The sequence below is a fragment of the Pseudorca crassidens genome, chromosome 20 (genome assembly GCF_039906515.1).
Source record: "Pseudorca crassidens isolate mPseCra1 chromosome 20, mPseCra1.hap1, whole genome shotgun sequence".
Classification (NCBI taxonomy): Eukaryota; Metazoa; Chordata; class Mammalia; order Artiodactyla; family Delphinidae; genus Pseudorca; species Pseudorca crassidens.
In genome coordinates, this window is record NC_090315.1 from 28,351,826 (window position 1) to 28,371,353 (window position 19,528).

Sequence of the window (19,528 nt, forward strand, 5' to 3'; positions counted from 1 at the left end):
GCTCAGGGAGGGAGTGTCTAAAACCATTTCAAAAGCTGGGGGAAGCCCAGAGAAGGGGGGCCTCATTGTCTGTGGGGAGGGGGGATTTCAAAGGAGACCCCGCCACTGAAAGGTTTCAAAAGACCCTTGCCTTTCGATCAGCTCCAAATCACGCCCTCACCAGCGGCAGCCAGGAGAGGGGTGCTGGGAAAATGTTTCCAAGGAGACGTGTCCCTGAGTCATCGTAACTCCCGGGGTCTGGAGGCTGCAAAGCCACGATGAGGCACCCCCCCACCCCGCTATAAAAAGGTCAGTTTAGCATCCCCCGGGGGTGGGCTCCCACAGTCCAGGTCCCTGGGGAGGCCTGCCTCAGACCCCCGGTGCCCCAAGTTCATGAGAACACCACCAAGCTGAACGGCGTCACGTCTATGTGCCGAGTACCCTCGGTGCCACTAAGGGGGGCTTTCACCCCCGCCAGCTCCAGGCAGCCACTCTGGGCTTGGGCCATTTAGCAGGGGAAGCTGTCCACAGGGACACTGGACAGTGTCTACCGGGGCTGCAGCGCCAGCCCCCAGCCAGAGCTCGTGCACCTGCTTCTCTTCCATTCACACCTCCCACAGTCACTCCCGCCACCTTCCCCAAGCCACCAGGGCCAACAGGCACACAGCACAGGCCAAATATAAGTTCCATCACCTCCCTCCTCCCTTCCCTCCCTGCCTCATTCCCTCACCTCTGGACCAGACGGGGCAGGTCTCTGGGTTTTTTTGCTTCTTTTTTTTGCATAATGAGTTTATTTTTTAAAGGCATACAGACAATAAACAAAGCAAACATTCCATCAGATATTAACTTCTCCCAAGTATTATCTGTCCTAGAATCGTTCCATTAAGTTCCAGTCTCTAGACATCTTAAATTCAATAATCATCTTCATCAGATCCATTACTTTTCTTCTGTTGAATTTAACTATTGTTTTCTGTTCGTTGGCTTACTGTTTCAAGGATTTCTATTAAACCTTGTTCTGATACCTTCCCACTTAGTTGTCCATACCGTGCCCTCTCATCCCATTTTCTTCCCCCTCAACACTGCACCCAGATTAATCTCCCCAAAGCACCCAGCTACAACCAGGCCATACTCTGCTCCAAAACCTTCAATGGCTCCCTAGCGTGTAAGCCCAAGGTTGTACACTCAGGTGCCCGCAGGGGCCAGGCAGGGGCCACAAATGAGCAAAGCATCCCCCCAACTCACAACAGGGACTGGTGGGGCCTGTGGTTCCAGCTGCTGCCCAGCTCCCATCAACTGTGCTCTGTGGGAATATGGGCCATGGCTGCCACCTCTCCTGGTTCTCAAGGGAAACCAAATAAAACACCCACCAAGGGGCCCCCAGATTTGGACCCCAGCCTACAGGGTCAAGTTCAAACCTGAATCCCTTAACCTGGCCTTCAAGGCCCTCCATGGTCCAGCCCCAAGCCACCTCCCCACCCTCACTGCCCATGACGTTACAACGTGCAATGCCTCCACCCTAGCCAAGTCGGGCTCGTCCACTCCCCAGCCACCTCCTCTGCCCCTGCCTCTGAGCTTTGCTCACCCTACAGTCCTCCCACAGATGCTGCTTCCCACCTTCTCAGCTGAACCACAGCACATCCTTCAAGGACCTGCTTCTTCCTTACAATCAGCTCTCCGAGGGCCCTGTTCTCTAGCAACTGTCCTTCATTGCTAAGCTGCTCCCTTTGCCAGGGATGGCCCTAAACCACAGAGAAAACGCCTCCTTACCTTTCAATACCCAGGCCTTCCTGATGGACTTATTTGGATCCAGCAGTCCCTGTTCCGGAAGCATCAACCTCACTACACTGTGCTTACTGGATGCCCACCAGCCTCCCCCATGGACAGGAAGCCCCTGAGGGTAGGGCTGGGTCTCTCCCACCACAGGCCCTGGCAGGGGAGCCACACACAGTGGAGGGAGCCTGGTTTTTATTCAGACCCTGGCTCTGCTATTTCCTGGCTGGAAGAACTTGGGTAAGTCATTAAACCTCCTCTGTGAGGTGGAAAACCAGAAGCTACGTAAGTACCCGGCCTGTGCTGGGGCTCAGTCCACGGCAGCTGTTAGCATCCTCACCCAGTGTGACCTCCCTCCACTGCACAGAGTGGTGCTGTGGTGTCTTCTGCGGGATGCTGTGAGGTCTCTGAGGGCAGGGGCCATGTCCCCTTCACCCTCTATCACCCACAGGGACCACCCCAGGTCTCTACATGTAGCACATGCTCAACGTTCTTTGATTGATGGAGGTGATGAGGTCAGGGAAGGAAGGGCAGGTGAGGGGGGCAGGGCAGAGAGAGGGGAGATACAGCCCTGCCAGCAGAGGTGTAGCCCCAGCAGGTCCCTGGCCCGTGCCTCATGGCCATGAGCCAAGGGCCTGCATGTGAGACCTCGTGCAGCTGCATAAACGTCTTGCCTGGACGCTCAGGCTCTGAGACCAACAGCTCCTTGCTGCCTGCTCTCAGGTCCCCACACCCCGCGCATCCTGAGAACAGGCCAGCTCACGGCACTGCCGAGCGAGCCTGGTGAGGGGCCCTTTCCAGCCACCAGCCGGGACTTCTTGCAGGACCCCGCCCTCTGCTCACACAGAGACCCAAGTGCCAATCAAACCCTCCTTTCACATCTTCCACCACTCTAGTTAAGAGCAAGCCCTCGCCTTCCACCTGTGGACACCCAGCTTCCAGGTGCTGCGCAAAAGGAAAGGTGGAAGGGAGAAAGGAGGCGGGGAGAAACACCTTTGACTCACCGTGGTCCAATTAGTCAGCCTCTCGACCTTGGTACTTACAAACAAGAGCGCACATTAACACCTGCTACAAAAGCAAACATTTTTAGATATCTTCGTCTTCACCTCCCTGACACTGCCGTGAAAGCGCGCTCAGCAGCCAGTGACGGACAGAGTAGTTTCCTTCTTCTACTTCAGCAGGGGCCTCTCACACAGAAGGAACTAAAAAGTCACCAGCCTTCCTGTCGGGCTGAATTCCCAGGGTCCCCTGCCCCTCCCGTGCTTCTCATGTCCCCTCGTCATTGAGGGAGCCCCACCAGGCACCCAGTTGTGCTCAGCGCCTTCAGGGGACCTGCCCCGAGTCACTGGGACGCTAGGTACCCAAACTCACTGAGCAGCAGCTGGCGGGGACCAGGGGACCGCAGCCACCCTGAGCACAGCTCCACTGAAGAAGGGCCTTATCATGTACAGTGTGGATGACGGCACAGATGCGGAACAACTCTCACAGGCTGAGGTGGGAGGGAGACTTCATACAACCGACCACTTTGGAAGTGTATTCATCTGTATCTACTGAAGGGGAGCCTACTCATATCCTATGACCCATCAATTTCAGTCGGAGAGATATTCCCATTAAAACCGCATGTGAGTGTCCACCAACGACCCATACAAGAATGGTCACAGCAGCACAGTATTTGAAACAATTCTGCAAAGGAAACTACCAGATGCCCATCAGTATGTGTATCAAGAACAGATAAATGGTGATGTGTTCACACAATGGAATACCATACACCCGTGAGAAGGGGCAATGTCCAACCACAGGCGCTAATAGGAACAAGCAAAAGGCACCAGACACAAGTGAGCAGAGACGGTGTGATCTCATTTACATAAAACGCGAAACAACCACAAGTAACCTATGGTGTTAGCATCAGATGCTGAGGCCCTTCTGTTGGTGGGGGAAGGGGATGGAGGGGGCCGAGGGGGGGTTCTGGGATGCAGGAATGGTCTGCTTCTTCACCTGGGTGTTGGTTACCCAAGTGTGCTCAATTCGTGAGGATCCACTGAGGTGGACGCTTAAGTGGACCTTTTTTTAATGTACGCGATCAAGGGTTTTGTAAAGCAGCAGTCTGTTGGCATGGCTGTTGTTAAGACTTTAATGAGAACGTATGAGAGGCAGAAAAATGGAGAGAAAGTCAGGGTCGGGATGCTCAACCCAGGCCTGATCTTTCATCACTCAGACTGCGGGAGTCTTGGAGAAGGTGATCACGCTTCCGCCAAAGACCCAGGGCACCAAGATTCCAGAAGTTCTCAAGGCCCTCACTGCCAAACCCACCCCCTGGGCTAGCCCCATGCCACCAGAAATCCGCTGTGCCCTCTCTTATAGCAAGGGCCTCCCTAGCCGCCAGGGAGACCACAGCCACCCACAGAAGGCAAGTAAGACCTCAAGGCTTCCCTCCATCCCTCGGGCCAAGTGGGAACACGATGCGACTTGGAAAGCTCCCTTCTTTAAAGGCTGAATTTCCCAAAGTCCAAGACCGCTTGAAGAGGAATGGGAAAAGCAGCGGAATAACTCTGTAAGCATTCTGTTTTGACAATGTGCCTGAGGAATTCCCCACGTTTCGTGGGGAAACGTGAGCAGTTAAATCTATTTGATGCCATGACATACGAAATTGAAGCGTAATTGCCCCTGAGTGCTTGACAACTGGAAAGCACTTCATTCCAGAAATGGAGGGAAATTTATGCTGGGAAATGGAAGAGACTGTCAAAAGTTGGACTGCAATGGGAGTGGAGCCGCGCGAAAAGAAGGTTCGGGTGGAGAAAGTGCTCCAGTTCTGACGTTTTTAGTCCCATTTGAAACGTCGCAGAAACAGCAGCAGTGACTCTATCCTTTGAGCTACAAGCCAGTGAAATGATGATTGGAACCAAACATTTCAACCCTGAGGAGCGGCCGCAGCACAGGTAGGAGGAGATGCGTGCTTACCAATCATGTGGTTGGCAACGTGGATTTGGATCTCTCTCTCGTTCTCGAAGGTCATCTGACACTTGATGCACTGGTACGTCTTCTTCTGTTTGGAAACCAAAAGGAAAGGAATTAGACAGCCAGGGTGCAGAACAGAGCAGAAAGCAAAAGTTCCTGGAGGCCGTGGCTCAAGACTTCCCAGAATGGCTCTGATCCACTCCCAGTTCTCTCCAGGCCATTCTCTTCCCACCTGCCTCTGCATCCAGCTCAGATTCAGCCTGGGGACGTGGGGACAGGCTCCACTGCAAGGGAGCTGCTCCTCTGCTCGACCCGGGGAAACTGCCCCATCCCAAGGTGAGGGCACACAGCAGAACCACAGAAAGGAAGCTGAGGCAGGCTGTTCTGCTTGGGGTATGCTCAAATCCGTCTACCCATCTTCCACCCATCTATGCCTGCTGCATCCACTCATCCATCCGTCTGTTCATCCATCTGTCTACCCATCACTGTCTACCTACCCCCTGTCTACCCACCCATCCGTCTAAACACACACACACACACCCATTCGTTCATCTAGCCACCCATCCATCCACCCATCCATCCATCCACCCATCCACCCATCCATTCATCTCTCTTTGCACCCATCCAACTCCTCTCTCATCTATTTACCTACCCTAAGAACCGAGTGGCCAAGCAGGGGAGACTGCTTCCATCAGCTCTGACACTCAGGGGTGAATGAAGAATTCCTCATCTGCCCTAGACACACAAGGCCCCGGGTGATCCTACAGCTGGCTTCCACACACGGGGAGCTATTACCAACTGCTTTTGTGGGGAGGGGGGCAGAGAAATGGAGAACATGAAAAGTGTCAAAGCTTCTCGAAGACTGGTTCCAAAGAGTGGAGCTTCAGTGTGAAACCAGCCCACCGTGGACAGAGGTGTGTTGCCTGAGTGGGGGAAGGGCTGTGGCTGTGCGTTTTTAGGAAGAGGGAGGGGTGGTATGGGAATCCAAAGTACCCAAGTTTTCTGAAGACTACTTTGGGTCCTGGGATGATGGGGCCTCCCTCGGCCTCTGGAAAAGAGGGCAAGACTCTGGATTTCCTGGCTGAGCACTGAGACCCAACCCTCAACGACGCAGCCAGGACGAACCACCAGAGGGCTCAGCTGTCGCAGCCCCACCTCAGCCCCACCCGAAGCTGCAGTTCTTCTGAAGGGCTTGGCCTCACCTCCGGGCCTATGCTGTTTCCTCCACCTGGAATACCCTCACCATCCTTGAGGACTCTGTTCAAATCGCACCTCTTCTGAGAAGCCTTTTCTTCCCACCCCAGAGTGAGTTTAGGATCTGCCCAGGCCCCTGAGCTTATGCTGAAAGCACCTAGTTGCTCCGCACACGATTTTGTCGTGGCCAATTGATTTGTTTGCTCGCACTGCAGTGTGAGCACCCAGAGGGCCAGGACGCGTTCTGTCCACCTGTGGGGTCCCAGAAAGGACTGCGTGCTTAGGAAGCATTTGTGGAACAAATGAGCAAAGCTGTGAAATAACATGTGCCACGCCCTCTATGAGGGCAGAAGGGACAAAGAGAAGTCATCCCCCGGTGACTAGGGATCCTGGATCCCCACCACCCAACACAGGGCCCAGCGCAGAGCGAGTGCCTAATAAGCACTGAACGTTCATCATGATTCCCACTGCTGCCGAGAGACTGTTGAATAAAGGAATGGAGAAACAACTGGACCAGCTGGTGCTGGGAGCTCCGGGCTCCAGGCAGGGTCCCCGCTGGGGCTCCAGGACCCGTGCTGATAAGACCAGAGGGCCTTGCTCCCAGTGCTTCGGGAGACCTGGGCGTTCAGTATGTCCTCAGAGCAGCCACAGCGCTGGGCCCGGAAGCAGGCATTCGCACGGAAACACCCGGGAGTAATGGGTGAGTCTGGTGGGGACAGAACAGGGGAGCCTCACAACAGGCAGAGGAGATTTCAGGCCAGAAGAGACAGCAGGGACTGAAGTCTTCTGAAGGGCACAGTCCCAAAGCACCCACCTCGGCTCAACTCCTCGTCTGTGCTCACGGAGAGGAAGGACCCTGGGTTTCTCCACCATCAAAATCATTCATTCCCTCTCACATGTGTCCCTCACCCACTCTGCCTGGCAAGTATAAGAGTCCTCGATGCTTAAATGGATGAATGAATGAATGAATGAGTGAAGGAAGTAAAGGCAAGAATGGAGCACGCCCCAGGAAGCTCCATGCAGAGGAAGCCCAGAGGACCCTGCTGGACAAGGGAGACTGTGCCCCCCACCTCCTTGGCTGGAAGTCTCTAGAGGCCACGGCCACGGCCACGGCTGTCCAGACCACTGCGGGGGGCAGTTCACGATCAAAGTGCTATTCCTCCGCGGGGCAGATGAATGAAGCAAGTTCACTGTGCTTGAAAGCACAGGAGCCTGCCTGGGCAGGACGACAGGGTACCCCCAAATGTCCCCCCTCAGTGGCAGGAAGAGGACCGGGCCCTGCCTCGTGGGGCAACAGGCTCCCGGGGAATCCCAGGGGAGTGGTCACAGGAGCTGCTGACCAAAGGGCCTGGGCGTTCACACGCACACACAGAGCGCGTATGCGCAGGCACGGACACGCATGTGAGGATATACACACAGACTTGCAAACATCCTACATACCTCGCCCCAACTCACCACCAACACGCAAGACCCTCACACACACCCACAACCCCTACACACAGCAACCCACTTGCTCCCTGTAACACAGACACATAAGTGCAACACCCCCAGAGAAGTGGAGACATCCTCATGGACCACAAGTTCAAGGAGCATCCCCAGTAACACACACGCTTTCAGTTCTCTCCCTGGAACCCTGACAGCCATCACACCCATCACTCCCCAATGTACCCACGGATGCACAAGCGACTTATGGCACAAGGGTGTGCACTGACCCTTGTGGACACACATGTAGACTCATAGGTATACACACGCACATTCACAGTCAGGCGTACACACACCTGCACACACACAGGTTCACCAGCACCAACACTCACTAAGGCACATGTATACCCACATGCCCCCACCCAAAGATGGCCCTTTGGGCCTTGCATGTGAGACCAGGGATGCCCAGGGTCTGGAGGAGCAGGCGCCCAGGCCAGGCTGTGGAACGCAGCACGGGGAGAGCAGGCGAGGACTCTCACTCTGTCTACCTCCTGCTGCCCCCCATCCTCCCCTCAACACCTCCTCTGGGTCCGTCTCCCTCTTGCTATCCCCCAAAGACCGCATCCTCCTCTGCAGGTTCAGCCCCCGCTAGGAGACGTAATGACAGAAAAAGAGAACTTGGCATTCAAAGCACCTCCTCTGCATAAGCGCCTCCCCCGGGGCCCAGCCCAGGAGAGCCAACGCTGAACACTGGCACCTAAGCCAGGGCTGCCTTCCCCAGCGTGGCCCGAGCAACCCCAGAGGGTCCCGGGGCAGGAAGAGAACATGCCTGAGGATGCGGAGAGGGAAAGGGAAGAAGAGGGGAAAGACAGCCACTGCCACTGAATTCCCGTATCATGATCGCAACTCACATTTACTGAGCACCTATCATGAGCCTACTACGTGCAGGCACTGTCTCTTCTGAATGACTCTGCAAGCTCCACTTTAGGGACGGAGAAAGTGGAGTGTCAAGAGGCTAAATCATTTGGTCAAAGCGTAGCGCCGGTGATCAGGAGAGCTGGGACTGGACCCCAGGCAGGCGCCCACCAGAGACACTGTGTGAGCTGCCGTTCTTGGCTCCACGCCAAGACCACCCCACACAGCCCTGCTCTGGGTGACGGAAAGCTGTCACCTGAACAAGCCCGTGAACCTGGCTGTCTGTTTACCCTGCAGGAAGATGGAGTGTGAAAGCACCCAGTCTACCTCCCCACCCCACGCCGGACGGGGCACCGTGGCAATTTGGTGAGTCGATGAGGGCCGGGGTCTGCCCACAAGGGGCTGGAATTGGGGTGATGTTGTTATTACCCGTAAACAGAGGGGGAGGCGGAAACCTCACCGCTTCGCTCCAGCCGACAGCAGCCTCGGCCCCATGGGAACCCAGTCCTCAGAGAGCTGGTTGCTATGGATACACTCCCGAGGGTCCCAGCCTGCCAGCCCCCAAGCCCCTGTGCAGCCCCCAGAGTCTGCTCTTGTATGCGTGAGCCCTGGGGGAGGGAGGGGTGGGCGAACAGACAGCTGGGCCCCTGCCCCCAGGCGTGCCCAGGCAGGGGGCGACGCCCCAGAGGCTGTGCCTCCGCTGGGGAGGTACCCAGGCTTTGTCTAGCTTCTTTCTGCAAATGGCCCATCTGCCCAGGCCTCTAGATGTGAGTTCCAGCTCCCTTCTCTCTCACAAGACCAGGAACAGGGAGAGGAAGGCCTTCCAGGCTCCCAGAAAACAAGCCCCCTCGGGTTCGTAGTTCCGCACTCCCACGCACAGCTGTGCATCCTCGGGTACGTGGCTCCACCTTTCTGAGTCTGGGCCCCCTCTGTACCAAAGCCAAGGTCATGGCAAAGGTCCAGGGTGTTGCCATGGAAACAATATAAGAGTGGGTGCCCACACAGTAGGGGTTTTATGAAGTAGTACTTGATACAGGATCCCGCCTTCAATAGCCAAAGGCTCTGGGGACGCTAGAAGCAGCCCCATGGCCGGCAGGAGCCCCAGTGTGGGCAGGGATGGGGCTGGAGCGCACCCGGGAGAAGGGTATGCAGGGGCCCGGCCGTGCCACACTGTCTCACCGCATGAGCACCGGGCTGACCGCCCTGGACCCCACCCTTGCAACTAGGATGGGCTCCAGAGGTGCTAGCTGAAGGGCTGGTCAAGAGCTCGGGCTGGGGCACCACACACTCCCTGGGCTCCAATCCCTTCTCTGCTTCTTTAAACTGCGGGGCTCACAGCAAACTTCCTAATTGCTCCTTGCCTCCTTTTCCTCATCTGTAAAGTGAGCGTTGTAAGGATTAAATAGATAGGAAGTGCCTGGGTGTGCCTGGTACATCCTTATTCCTCAATAAATGTGAGGTGTGATTATAAACGGGAAAACAACAAGTGTGGTTGCTACATGCCCAGCACGTCTTTACTCATTTAATCCTCAGGGCAAAACACTGAGGTCAGCAGGGAGACAGTCACAGTATTTGACAACTGAGCAGGAACACGCGCCGGCCAACCAGAGCAGAGGCTGGTTAGAAAAGCAGAACAACCGCCCGGTCCCTCACAGGTGATGCCAGCTTTGGAAGTAGACACTATTGCAATTGCTATTACTAGCGGTACTGCTATTACCCTCTGGCTTTACAGGTGAGGACCGAAGCCCAGAGAGGTCAAATCATAAGTGGGTACTGGAAGGGGGAGATTTTAACGCAGGCCATCTGACTCCAGGGCCCAAATCCTCCCCAATCCACCCACACTGGCTGGCAGAAAGCTGAGGCTCAGGGGGACAGAGCTGGGCAGCCGTGACCGCACTGTGCTCAGGACCTCTGAAGGGTGACCACTGGACCCTTACCTAGAAGGCTTTGCTCAGTCATAAGGCCTTAAGAAAGTGGTCCATTTCTGACTCTCCTTGGCTGCCAGACACACCAGAAATAATGGGCGCTCAGGACAAATTTAATCAACCAATGAATCACCTCTAAAAGGAGCTCTCTGCTACAGACGGGGCTTTGAGGAGAGGCCTCAGGCCCCAGCTGGACACACAGCTCTATCCTCATTCAGACGTTTCCCTCTGCAGCTGGGTGATCTTGGTCAGGGCCTCTGGCTCGCTGGCCTCTGTGGGGAGCTGGCCAGGAGACCCCTTAGGGGCCCCCACTGCAGATTCTCCCTTCAGCCTCTCCCGCCATCCTTCTCTCTCACTCTCTCTCCCCCTCAAAATCCCGGAGTTCCGGGCCCCAGTTCTGATCCCACAGTGAAACACCCTCAGCAGACATCCCTGTCTTCCAGCAGGAACCTGTGGCAGGTGGCCCTTCCCCAAATCCTGCCCCCCTGCCAGTGGTACCAGCAGTGGCTCTCCAGGGAAAGATACCCCCGAGATCTGCTTGGCATCTCCTCAGTCTGGAAACAGACAACACAGACTTGATGGGAACCCCCGGGCCCGTTCTGACACCTGAGGGTCATGCAGCCTCCAGGCCCACTGGCCGGTGCCCCTTGGTCACCATTCCCAGGGCCCATGTGGACCCACCAGTAGCTCAGACTTCCCCTGCCTCATCGAAACCCACTGGTTATGGGCCTGCGGCTCCCCCTGACCTCGTAGCCCCCAAGGCAGGGACCGTTTCTGACTCTCCTTAGCTGCCAGGCACCCCCAAAATAAAGGGTGCACAGGACAATTTTGATCAATCATCAGTCAGTCATTAACGATAACAGTAACTGGAAACCTTCCTAGGGCCTTCCATGTACCAGCAACTGCACTGGCTATAGTGATGCCGTTGGTGGTAATAGTATCAGCTGGTGATAACTGCTAGCGTGACCGGGCCCTAAGTGCCAGGTTCCAGGCCCTTTATGTGTATATTATCTCCATAAATTGTCAAAGGATTCCTAAATCTAAAGCCTAGAGAACAGAGTCACTTGCCCAAGAAGACCCAATAAGTGTGTGAATAAGTCCACCCCGCGATCAATGACCAAGACGACCAAGAACACTGAGGAAGCGCTCACTGCATCAGCCTTTTATCTACATTATGCCACGGGCCCCTCATACCAATTCTATGAAGTCGAGACAATTATTATTCCCATTTTACAGACGAGCCCTTGGCAAATGAGGCCCAGGAAGATAAATGCCATGTCACACAGGAAGGGAAATGGTGACACTGGGGTTTGAACTCAGAGTCTACTGCAATCAGACGTGCTTAACCGCTGCACAATGGCGCTGCTTCTCTGGGCTACTAGAGGGAACGCCACCGGGCAACACAGAGCTCGGCACGGGGGCTCCTCTGGGCACGAGTGGAGCCCCAAGGAGCAAGGTCCAGGCTCGGGTGGGCTGCACTTACCCGGGGCACTGGCGACGTCTGGGCGCCTTTCCGGGGCCCACTGGTCTCTGGAGTGAGGTCACGGTGGTCCACCTGCATGTGGCTCTCCAGGTCCTCGGCGCTCTCGAACTTGACGCTGCACTCGGGGCAGCGGAGGCCGGCGCAGGGCCGGTCGGCAGGCTCGGGCGGGGCCAGGCCACCCACCTGTCCGTTGGAGCTGCGGGCCATGCAGCCGGCGCAGAGGCCATAGGGGAGCCCGTTGACGTCGAGCTTCACCAGGTCCTGCTTGCTGCGAAACTCTTTGAGGCACAGGGCACACTTGTACAGCTTCTGCAGCCCCTGGCCGTTGGGGGAGGACGCAGCCGAGCTGCCCGCCAGCTTCTGCATGTGGAAGGTGCCATGGATCTTGAGCTCGAGCGTGGAGGTGACCGTCTGCATGCAGACCACACAGCGGAAGCCTGTGAGGGAGTTGCGCAGGTCGGGGTGCATCTGGCAGTGCTCGATGAACTCCTCCTCGCTCTGCAGGGGCATCTTGCAGATGCGGCAGGTGCCCGTGTCCAGGCTCTTGCTGTGGGTCACCTTGTGCTCAGTGAGCGTCAGCAGCGAGGGGAAGCGCTCGCCACAGATGGGGCACATGTAGTGCTTGGCAGGGCCCCGGTGCGTCTGCAGGTGCTCCCGGAGGCCATTCTCCGAGAAGAAAGTCCGTGAGCACACGTTGCACTTGTGGCTGCCCTTGATGAACTCAGCCTTCTTCCGGGAGCCGTCGTCCTCGCCTGGCCGGATGTTGTGGTCCCGCAGCCTGTGGTTCTGCAGCAGCACCTCCATGGTGTAGGCCGCCCCGCAGATATCGCAGCCGTACATGGGTTCTGACGCGTCCACGTCATCCTCGCTCGCCTCGTGGCTGTTGGGCGCCTCGGGGTTCTTCAGCAGCATGCCCTGCAGGTCGGCCGGCTCGGCCTTCTTGGCAGTAGCCGGGGGCACCCCGTTGGCCGTGCCGTTCTCGGTGGCCGCGTCAAACACGCAGTGCTTCTCCCGCAGGTGCTTCTCCAGCAGGATGATGGCGTGGAAGGCCTTGCTGCAGAACTTGCAGTTGTACTTCTTGCTGTGCGTAGTGATGTGGCACTGCAGCTCCACCTCGGTGCTGAAGGTCTCCCCGCAGAAGATGCACTTGTGTGCCTTGGCCGGGTTGCCCAGGTGGCTGTGTTTGACGTGCACCTGCAGGTCGGCCTCCTTGCGGAAGTCCCAGTTGCAGGCCGTGCAGCGGTACATCTTCTTCTCGTTGCTGTGCTTCACCGCCAGGTGCACCTGGATGGACACCTTGGAGTCAAAGACCTCCTGACACAGGGTGCAGTGGTAGAGCACGAAGGTGTGCATGTCCAGCAGGTGCTTCTGCAGGTCGTCCACCGAGGAGAACTGCTTGTCGCAGCTCTCGCACACGTAGTGGGTCGACGTGGTCATGTAGTGCACCGTCAGGTGCTGCAGGAGGGATTCCTGGGAGTCGAAGTCCTCTTTGCACTGGGGGCATGCCTGCTTGCGCAGCAGCAGCTCCAGGTGCAGCTTCAGGTGGGTCTGGAAGCTCTCGAAGTTGGAGAACTTGAGGTCGCACTGATTACAGGGATACTCGCCGTTGGAGATGGAGTTGGCGCTCACCGAGAGCCGCTGCCGCTTCGGGGACGACACCTCCACGTCAGATGAGACCGGGCTCTGCTCCGCCTTGGACTTCTTGCTGTGGGCCAGCGGGATGTTCTTGTGGTTCTCCTTGATGTGCTTGGTGAGCTTCAGGATGGAGCCGAAGATGGGCGAGTTGGTGCAGTAGGGGCAGGAATAGACCTCCATGAAGGACTGCGCAGGCTGCACGACCGGGGACTCCAGCTTGGCGCTGCCGACGCTGCAGTGGGCCTGCTGGATGTGCTCGGTGAGGGAGGACTCGGTCAGGAATCCCATGGAGCACTGGTTGCAGAAGAAGGCGTTACTGCCGTCGGGCGGGTTGGAGTTGGGGCCGCAGTGGGAGACGCGGATGTGCTCCTGCAGGCTGTTGATGTCGGCGAACATCTCGGGGCAGTAGTTGCAGTGGAAGGCGGAGATGTTACTGAACTGCATCACGGGGTAGGCGTGGTTCTTGTGCAGCTTGCGGACGTGCTCGTTGAGGTTGTAGAGGGTGGGCATGGAGTCTAGGCAGATCTGACACGTGTGGCTCTGCTGTGGCTTGTCTGCGTGGATGGTCTTCAGGTGGATCTCCAGCACGGCCAGGCTGTTAAAGTCCCGCTTGGAGCAATAGGGGCAGCTGTAGACCACCTTGGACCAGCCCTGCCCGTCATCCCGCATCTTCTTCTGGCCCCGCAGCGGCTTCAAGGTGGAGTCCGGCGTGGAGCCTCGCTCCACGGAGGCACTGGAGTCTGGAGTGGCGCTGCTCATGGAGGCCACGCTGCCCAGCACGGGGTCAGGGCTGACGCTGTGGTTGCTGGAGTCGGGCTGCCGGTGGCTGTCCAGGTGGCAGTAGACGCCCTCCACCGAGGAGAACTGCTCGGGGCACATGGGGCACTTGTGTTTCTGGTTGGCGTGGGCTTGGTGGATGTGGGCGAGCAGCGCGTTCTCGTCGACGAAGACCTCGGGGCAGTGGATGCACTGCAGGTCGGCCTTCTCGGAGAGCTGGGGGTGGCGGGTGAGCACGTGCTTCTCCAGCTCCTCGGTCTGGCTGAAGGTGTCCTCGCAGTAGTCGCACATGAAGTCGTCCTTCTTGGCCTCCTTCTCCGACTTGGCCAGGTGCTCCTTGTTCTTCTTGTGGGCCTGCATGTGGCTCTGCAGCGAGCTGGTGGAGGAGAAGCCGCGCTTGCAGACAGTGCACTTGAAGGGCTTGCTGGAGCTGTGGGTCTTCAGGTGGATCTTCAGGTGGTCGCTGCGGGAGAAGGCCGCCTCGCACTCGTGGCAGTGGTACTTCTTGTCGCCCGTGTGCAGCTTGATGTGCCGGTCGCGGCTCCTCTTGTGCTTGAAGAGGCGGCTGCAGTAGGTGCACTTGAACGGCAGCTTGTCGCTGTGGATCTGCTCGTGCCTCTTCAGGTAGCTCAGGCGGATGAAGGACTTGTCGCAGAACTGGCAAGGGTACGGCAGGCCCGTGCCCCCTTCCTCCTCACCCAGGCCCAGGTCACACCCATCTCCGATCATCTGCGTGGGGGACGCAACATCCTTGCTGGAGGGAGACGAGGCCACCCAGGAGAGTTGTGGGTCGTCGTCTCCATCTGCAGAGGGAAGGCAGAAGAGAGATTAGAGGCAATTCCCAGGGCCGCGAGAGACAAGGACAGAGCCAGCTTCTTGAAAGCTCGCGGGCTGAGGCTGTGCAGCTGGCCCACTGCTGCAGGGGGAGTGGGGGGAGGGAGTCTGGGGGGCCGGAAACAAGTGGACATGCGGGCCTTCCAGTCTGCAGAGGGGGTGGAAGAAGGGTGGCAGGATAAGCAGGGGACGTGCCTCTCCCCTGGGCAACGCCTTCCTGGACCTCGCTGGATGCAGCCCCCAGCCCCCCAACAGGAGGTGAGGTCTCAGTCACCTCCCTGATGGGGGGTGGGGGGGGTGCAGCCTGGGAAAAAAGTCACCTGAAATGTCCTCAGAGACCATCAGTCCCATAGGCCCAAAGGAGGTAAGTCCCATCACTCGATCAAGACACGGGGGTTGACTCCCCCTCCAACCCCTAGTCTGTGGCGGAAATCCCACTGGTGCAATGGGACGTAAGCAAAATTCTGCAAGAAAATAAAATGCACTTTAATGAATTCGGCCACACCACATTCCGCGGGGAAGGGGGGACTGATAAAGCTGGAACTGCTGCTTCAGGTGCGCACAGACATATGAGGCGGAAGTTACAGGCACACGGTATCAGCCCCGAGAGCACACACGGGCGTAAACCAGGGGCACTTGAGAAGGGGCTGCAGGGTTCCCAGCCCAAACCATCCCAAGGGCGGTCGTTTTCTTTGTTCCCCCTCCACCCCTGGATTTGCCCCAAGTTCGCTCAGGACCCTGGGTGATGGCCTGACGGTGTGGTGATCAGAGATGGGGCCAGGACCCAGACAGCCACAGATCTCAGAGCCTAGTGGGCCCTTAAATCCCCTGTGGCGTGTGCGGACGGGGCCTGCACGGACACCCTATGTGGCCCGCCCTCCCCAGGGACAGGGGCCACCCCCGCACTAGGGGTTGGCCATTTCTGGAAAAAACAAAGGCAAACCGGACACAGCAAATTAGACCAGTGAAGTTTCCCAAGACACGGCGGGGGGGGGGGGGGTGGTTGAACCGAGCCAGCCTGAGCAGGGAGTGAATTCCATGGCTCAAGTTTCGTGTTGGGTGGATTTAAGACTTAATAATGAATGAAACGGACCGCAGGCTGCTACGGGCAGGGGAGAGACAAACAAAAGCTCAGACTCGACTGCACTGACCTTGCTCTTCTAACCCCCAAGGAAACAGACCACGGCCCCCGCCTCCCCGGCCCCCAGCCAAGCCAGCTTAGTCTTCGGAAGAGCCTCACAGGTGGAACCCAGAAATTCTTGGCCAGAGGCAGCCCAGACCCTCTAGAAGGGCAAGGCAGGGGGACCACATTCCGAGGCTGGGCAGGCACCGGCACACACACCTGCACGCATAAACACACTCACACACACACACAGGTCACACGTCACTCCCACAACTCACATGTGAACTCCAACACACCAACACACACTCACACACATGCAGTCATACACACTCTTACCCACACACAATCACACACAGTCACATACTCTCACACACACACAAACATATCCATTCCCCTGCAATCACTCCCACATGCACCCACAAGCTTGAACATACATGCACACTCACCTGCAGACACAGACACACACACCATCACGGAGGCACGGCTCAGACCGGGGGTCCCATACCCCCAGGCTCTCCCAGCTGCCAACCCCAAGACTTGGAGAGACAAGCAAGGCCGGCTAAAGGGTCTTTCGGGGTCACTCAGAGCCTGCTCCTAGGGTCCACGCACCACCCTGGTGCCCGCCCGGGGCCTCTGGCCCCGACCGTGTGAAGATCTGCCTGACCCCAGCTGGCACCGCTGGCAGAGCTCTGCCTGGAAGGATGCCGCTCTCCAAAGCTCCCGGCCCAGAGTCCTGCATCTCCCAGCAGCCTCCCTGCCTCTGAAGCCCAGTCACCCAACCCAGAGCAGGGTGCCTCCCAAAGTGAGGGCGCCTGCTCCCCTGGGAGCCTCACATTACAGGGCCTTCGGATGGGAAGGACGCAGGGCTGCCAGCTCCTCAGATGAGATGCGGCGGGAGGCGCCCCGGCCCCTGCCGGGTAATTCCCAGCTCTTGCCAGCTGGGCTACGCGGGGCGCAGACAAAGGGACCCAAGGGAAGAGATGGCTGGAGTTGGGGCAGCTGAGGGATGTGCTCGGCCCCCACCCCCTGGCCGGGCTCCACCAGCGTTTTATTATTTTGATGTCTTAGCTCAGACTCACGCAAGCTGCCACAGAGCCCTTCCTGTGTACCTCTGCTAAGGGCTGTTCTAACCACGAGGGAGGCGGGAACCAGGGCCCCTCCCACTGTACAGACGAGGAAACTGAGGCACAACCACAGTGACGTCCCCCAGGGAAGGCCAGCACCAGGCCTGTCCACAGTCAGGCCCCTTGACACAGGTCAGTCGTACCAGACTACACCTGAGTAGATGAGACCAGCAGAGGGACCCCCGTGTCAAGCTCCCATGCAGTCAGGGGCCGGCTCCCCTTTGAGCCCTGACAGGACCACCAGCATGGCCCATCGTCTGCATTGCAGGGAGGGGCCCCCGAGGCCCGGGAGGTCCAGAGGCTGGCTGGAGCTCGCAGGGCCGACAGATGGAAGACAGGCCAGTTCATGGGTGAGGGGGGCAAGGAAGACGCCTTGCCAGAAAGACCAAGCCCGGACGCGTCTTTCATTCACGTTGTCTGAGGATGAGAGCAGACACGTGCACTTGAACCCTGCTCCTCCATTCATCTGTCCACCCCACAAGCGTTCCTCTAAACTCTCAGAGTCAGCTCACACATCTGCAAACAGGGACGTGTTGTGAGGGGTGGATGAGAACACGTAATGTGAAGAAGCACTCTTATTCCATTTACATGAACTGTCCAGACCAGGCACATCTGTAGAGACAGAAAGCAGATTAGTGATTGCCTGAGGCCAGAGGAGGGAGCAGGGATTGACTGCAAATGGGCAAGAGGCATCCTTCTGAGATCATGGAAACGCCTGAAAGCTGGATTGCGGGGAGGACTGCCCAGCTCTGTGAATTTACTTAAAAGCCACTGAATTGCTCACTTAAAACAAATGAATGTTATGGTATGCAAATTATACTTCAATAAAACTGACAAACAAAAGCACTATCTGGCCAGTAATAATAATTAGCACAAATGAGTACCACCAGTGCTAATAAAATTAGCAGCTACATCTAGTGAGCACGTCCCAAGTGCCTGCACTGTGCTAAGTGCTTCTATTACCACAATTAATCTCTTTTCATCCTCCCATTGGTAACATCCCATTTTTGAGATGAGGAAGCTGAGGCTCGGAGAGGTGAGTAACTTGCCCTGAGTCACACAGCCGGAGGCCCCAGTGGTGTCTGACCAGGATTGCGGGGTCTACTCTCACCCTGCTCCACCTGCAACCCCACCCAGTCTTTGAGAAGAAGAAGCCACCTGCCCCAGCACCACAGTCCCCGAGGTTCATTGCGGGGCTGCCTGGCTGGCTTGATTTTTCTGCAAACAAGTCTCAAAACTAAAGCAAAGCACATTATTCTGGGAACAACAAACTGAGCAACTGCTGAGATTATAATCATCTGAATTGAAACGAAAATAAGGCTCGTTAAACTGAAAAGATCCAATCAGGGGAAATGGGCATGTTGACAAATAAAGACCCAACTCAGATTGCCCTGTTTAAAGCCTTTTACCTTAACAACGTTTAACCTTGACTGCTGCCGCCCCATCCCCTCCAAATGCATTTTGTTTGGGGGGCACTTAGCTTACTCTTCTAGGAGCAGACTGGAGAGATGACTGGGGCCAGCACACTCAGGACGGATGGGCAGGGAGGTCGGCAGATGAAGGGGGGGTCCTTTTCTTACAGCGGCAACACTCCCCTCGTGCTGACTGTTAGACATCACACAGTGCAGCCGGTGCAGCACACACCCTCAAGCAGATGTGCAGAAAGGGAAGGGGTGCAGAAACAGGATGAAGGCAACCCCAAGGTCCCCTTCAACTTGAATGTTTCAGAACTCAGGGAGAAGGTAGTTTCAAGGAAAGTCCAGCTCGACCAACCACCTTTTCATGTCCAAGTGAATGCTTTGATAGAGTCTACTATGTGCCAGGCACTCTTTTAAAAGCTTTACATGTGTTAACTCATTCAGTCCTCTCAAGAGCCCAATGAGATAGGCACTATTATTATTATTTAATATTTCCCTGATCAGGTGAGAAAACTGAGGCACAGAGAGGCTGAGTAACTCGCCTAAAGCCACACAGCTTGCAGGCAGGAGAGCCAGGATTCAAACCCAGTTAGTTGGTTCTGAGTCAGTGCCTTCACCCACCATGCTACCCTGCCTCTCTCCTTTGGGAGGGGGCACTGTCACATGAGAATATCAAGAGGGAAACCCAGTGACTAATGCCAGATCCTTGGCCTCCCCCTCCCGCTAGAATGAGTACAAAGAAATATAACAAAATAAATAGAAAAATCACTTTCAAAAAGGAAATTAAAGTCATTTAAAAAGGATTAATCCTGGGGCTTCCCTGGTGGCGCAGTGGTTGAGAGTCCGCCTGCCGATGCAGGGGACACGGGTTCGTGCCCGGGTCTGGGAAGATCCCACATGCCGCGGAGCGGCTGGGCCCGTGAGCCATGGCCGCTGAGCCTGCGCGTCCGGGGCCTGTGCTCCGCAACAGGAGA

At 56.8% G+C, this 19,528-nt stretch overlaps 1 protein-coding gene across 2 annotated transcripts in view; it reads right to left on the reverse strand.

The window, feature by feature from the left end:
* ZNF423 (zinc finger protein 423) overlaps nucleotides 1–19,528 on the reverse strand; it is a 329,134-nt gene that overhangs the window by 124,236 nt on the left and 185,370 nt on the right. For both annotated transcript variants that reach the window (XM_067717900.1, XM_067717901.1), the window contains exons 4-5: nucleotides 11,644–14,858; nucleotides 4,708–4,792 (exon numbers count right to left, since the gene is read on the reverse strand). In XM_067717900.1, the coding sequence (XP_067574001.1) occupies nucleotides 4,708–4,792; nucleotides 11,644–14,858 (3,300 nt within the window). The remainder of the gene's footprint in view (nucleotides 1–4,707; nucleotides 4,793–11,643; nucleotides 14,859–19,528) is intronic.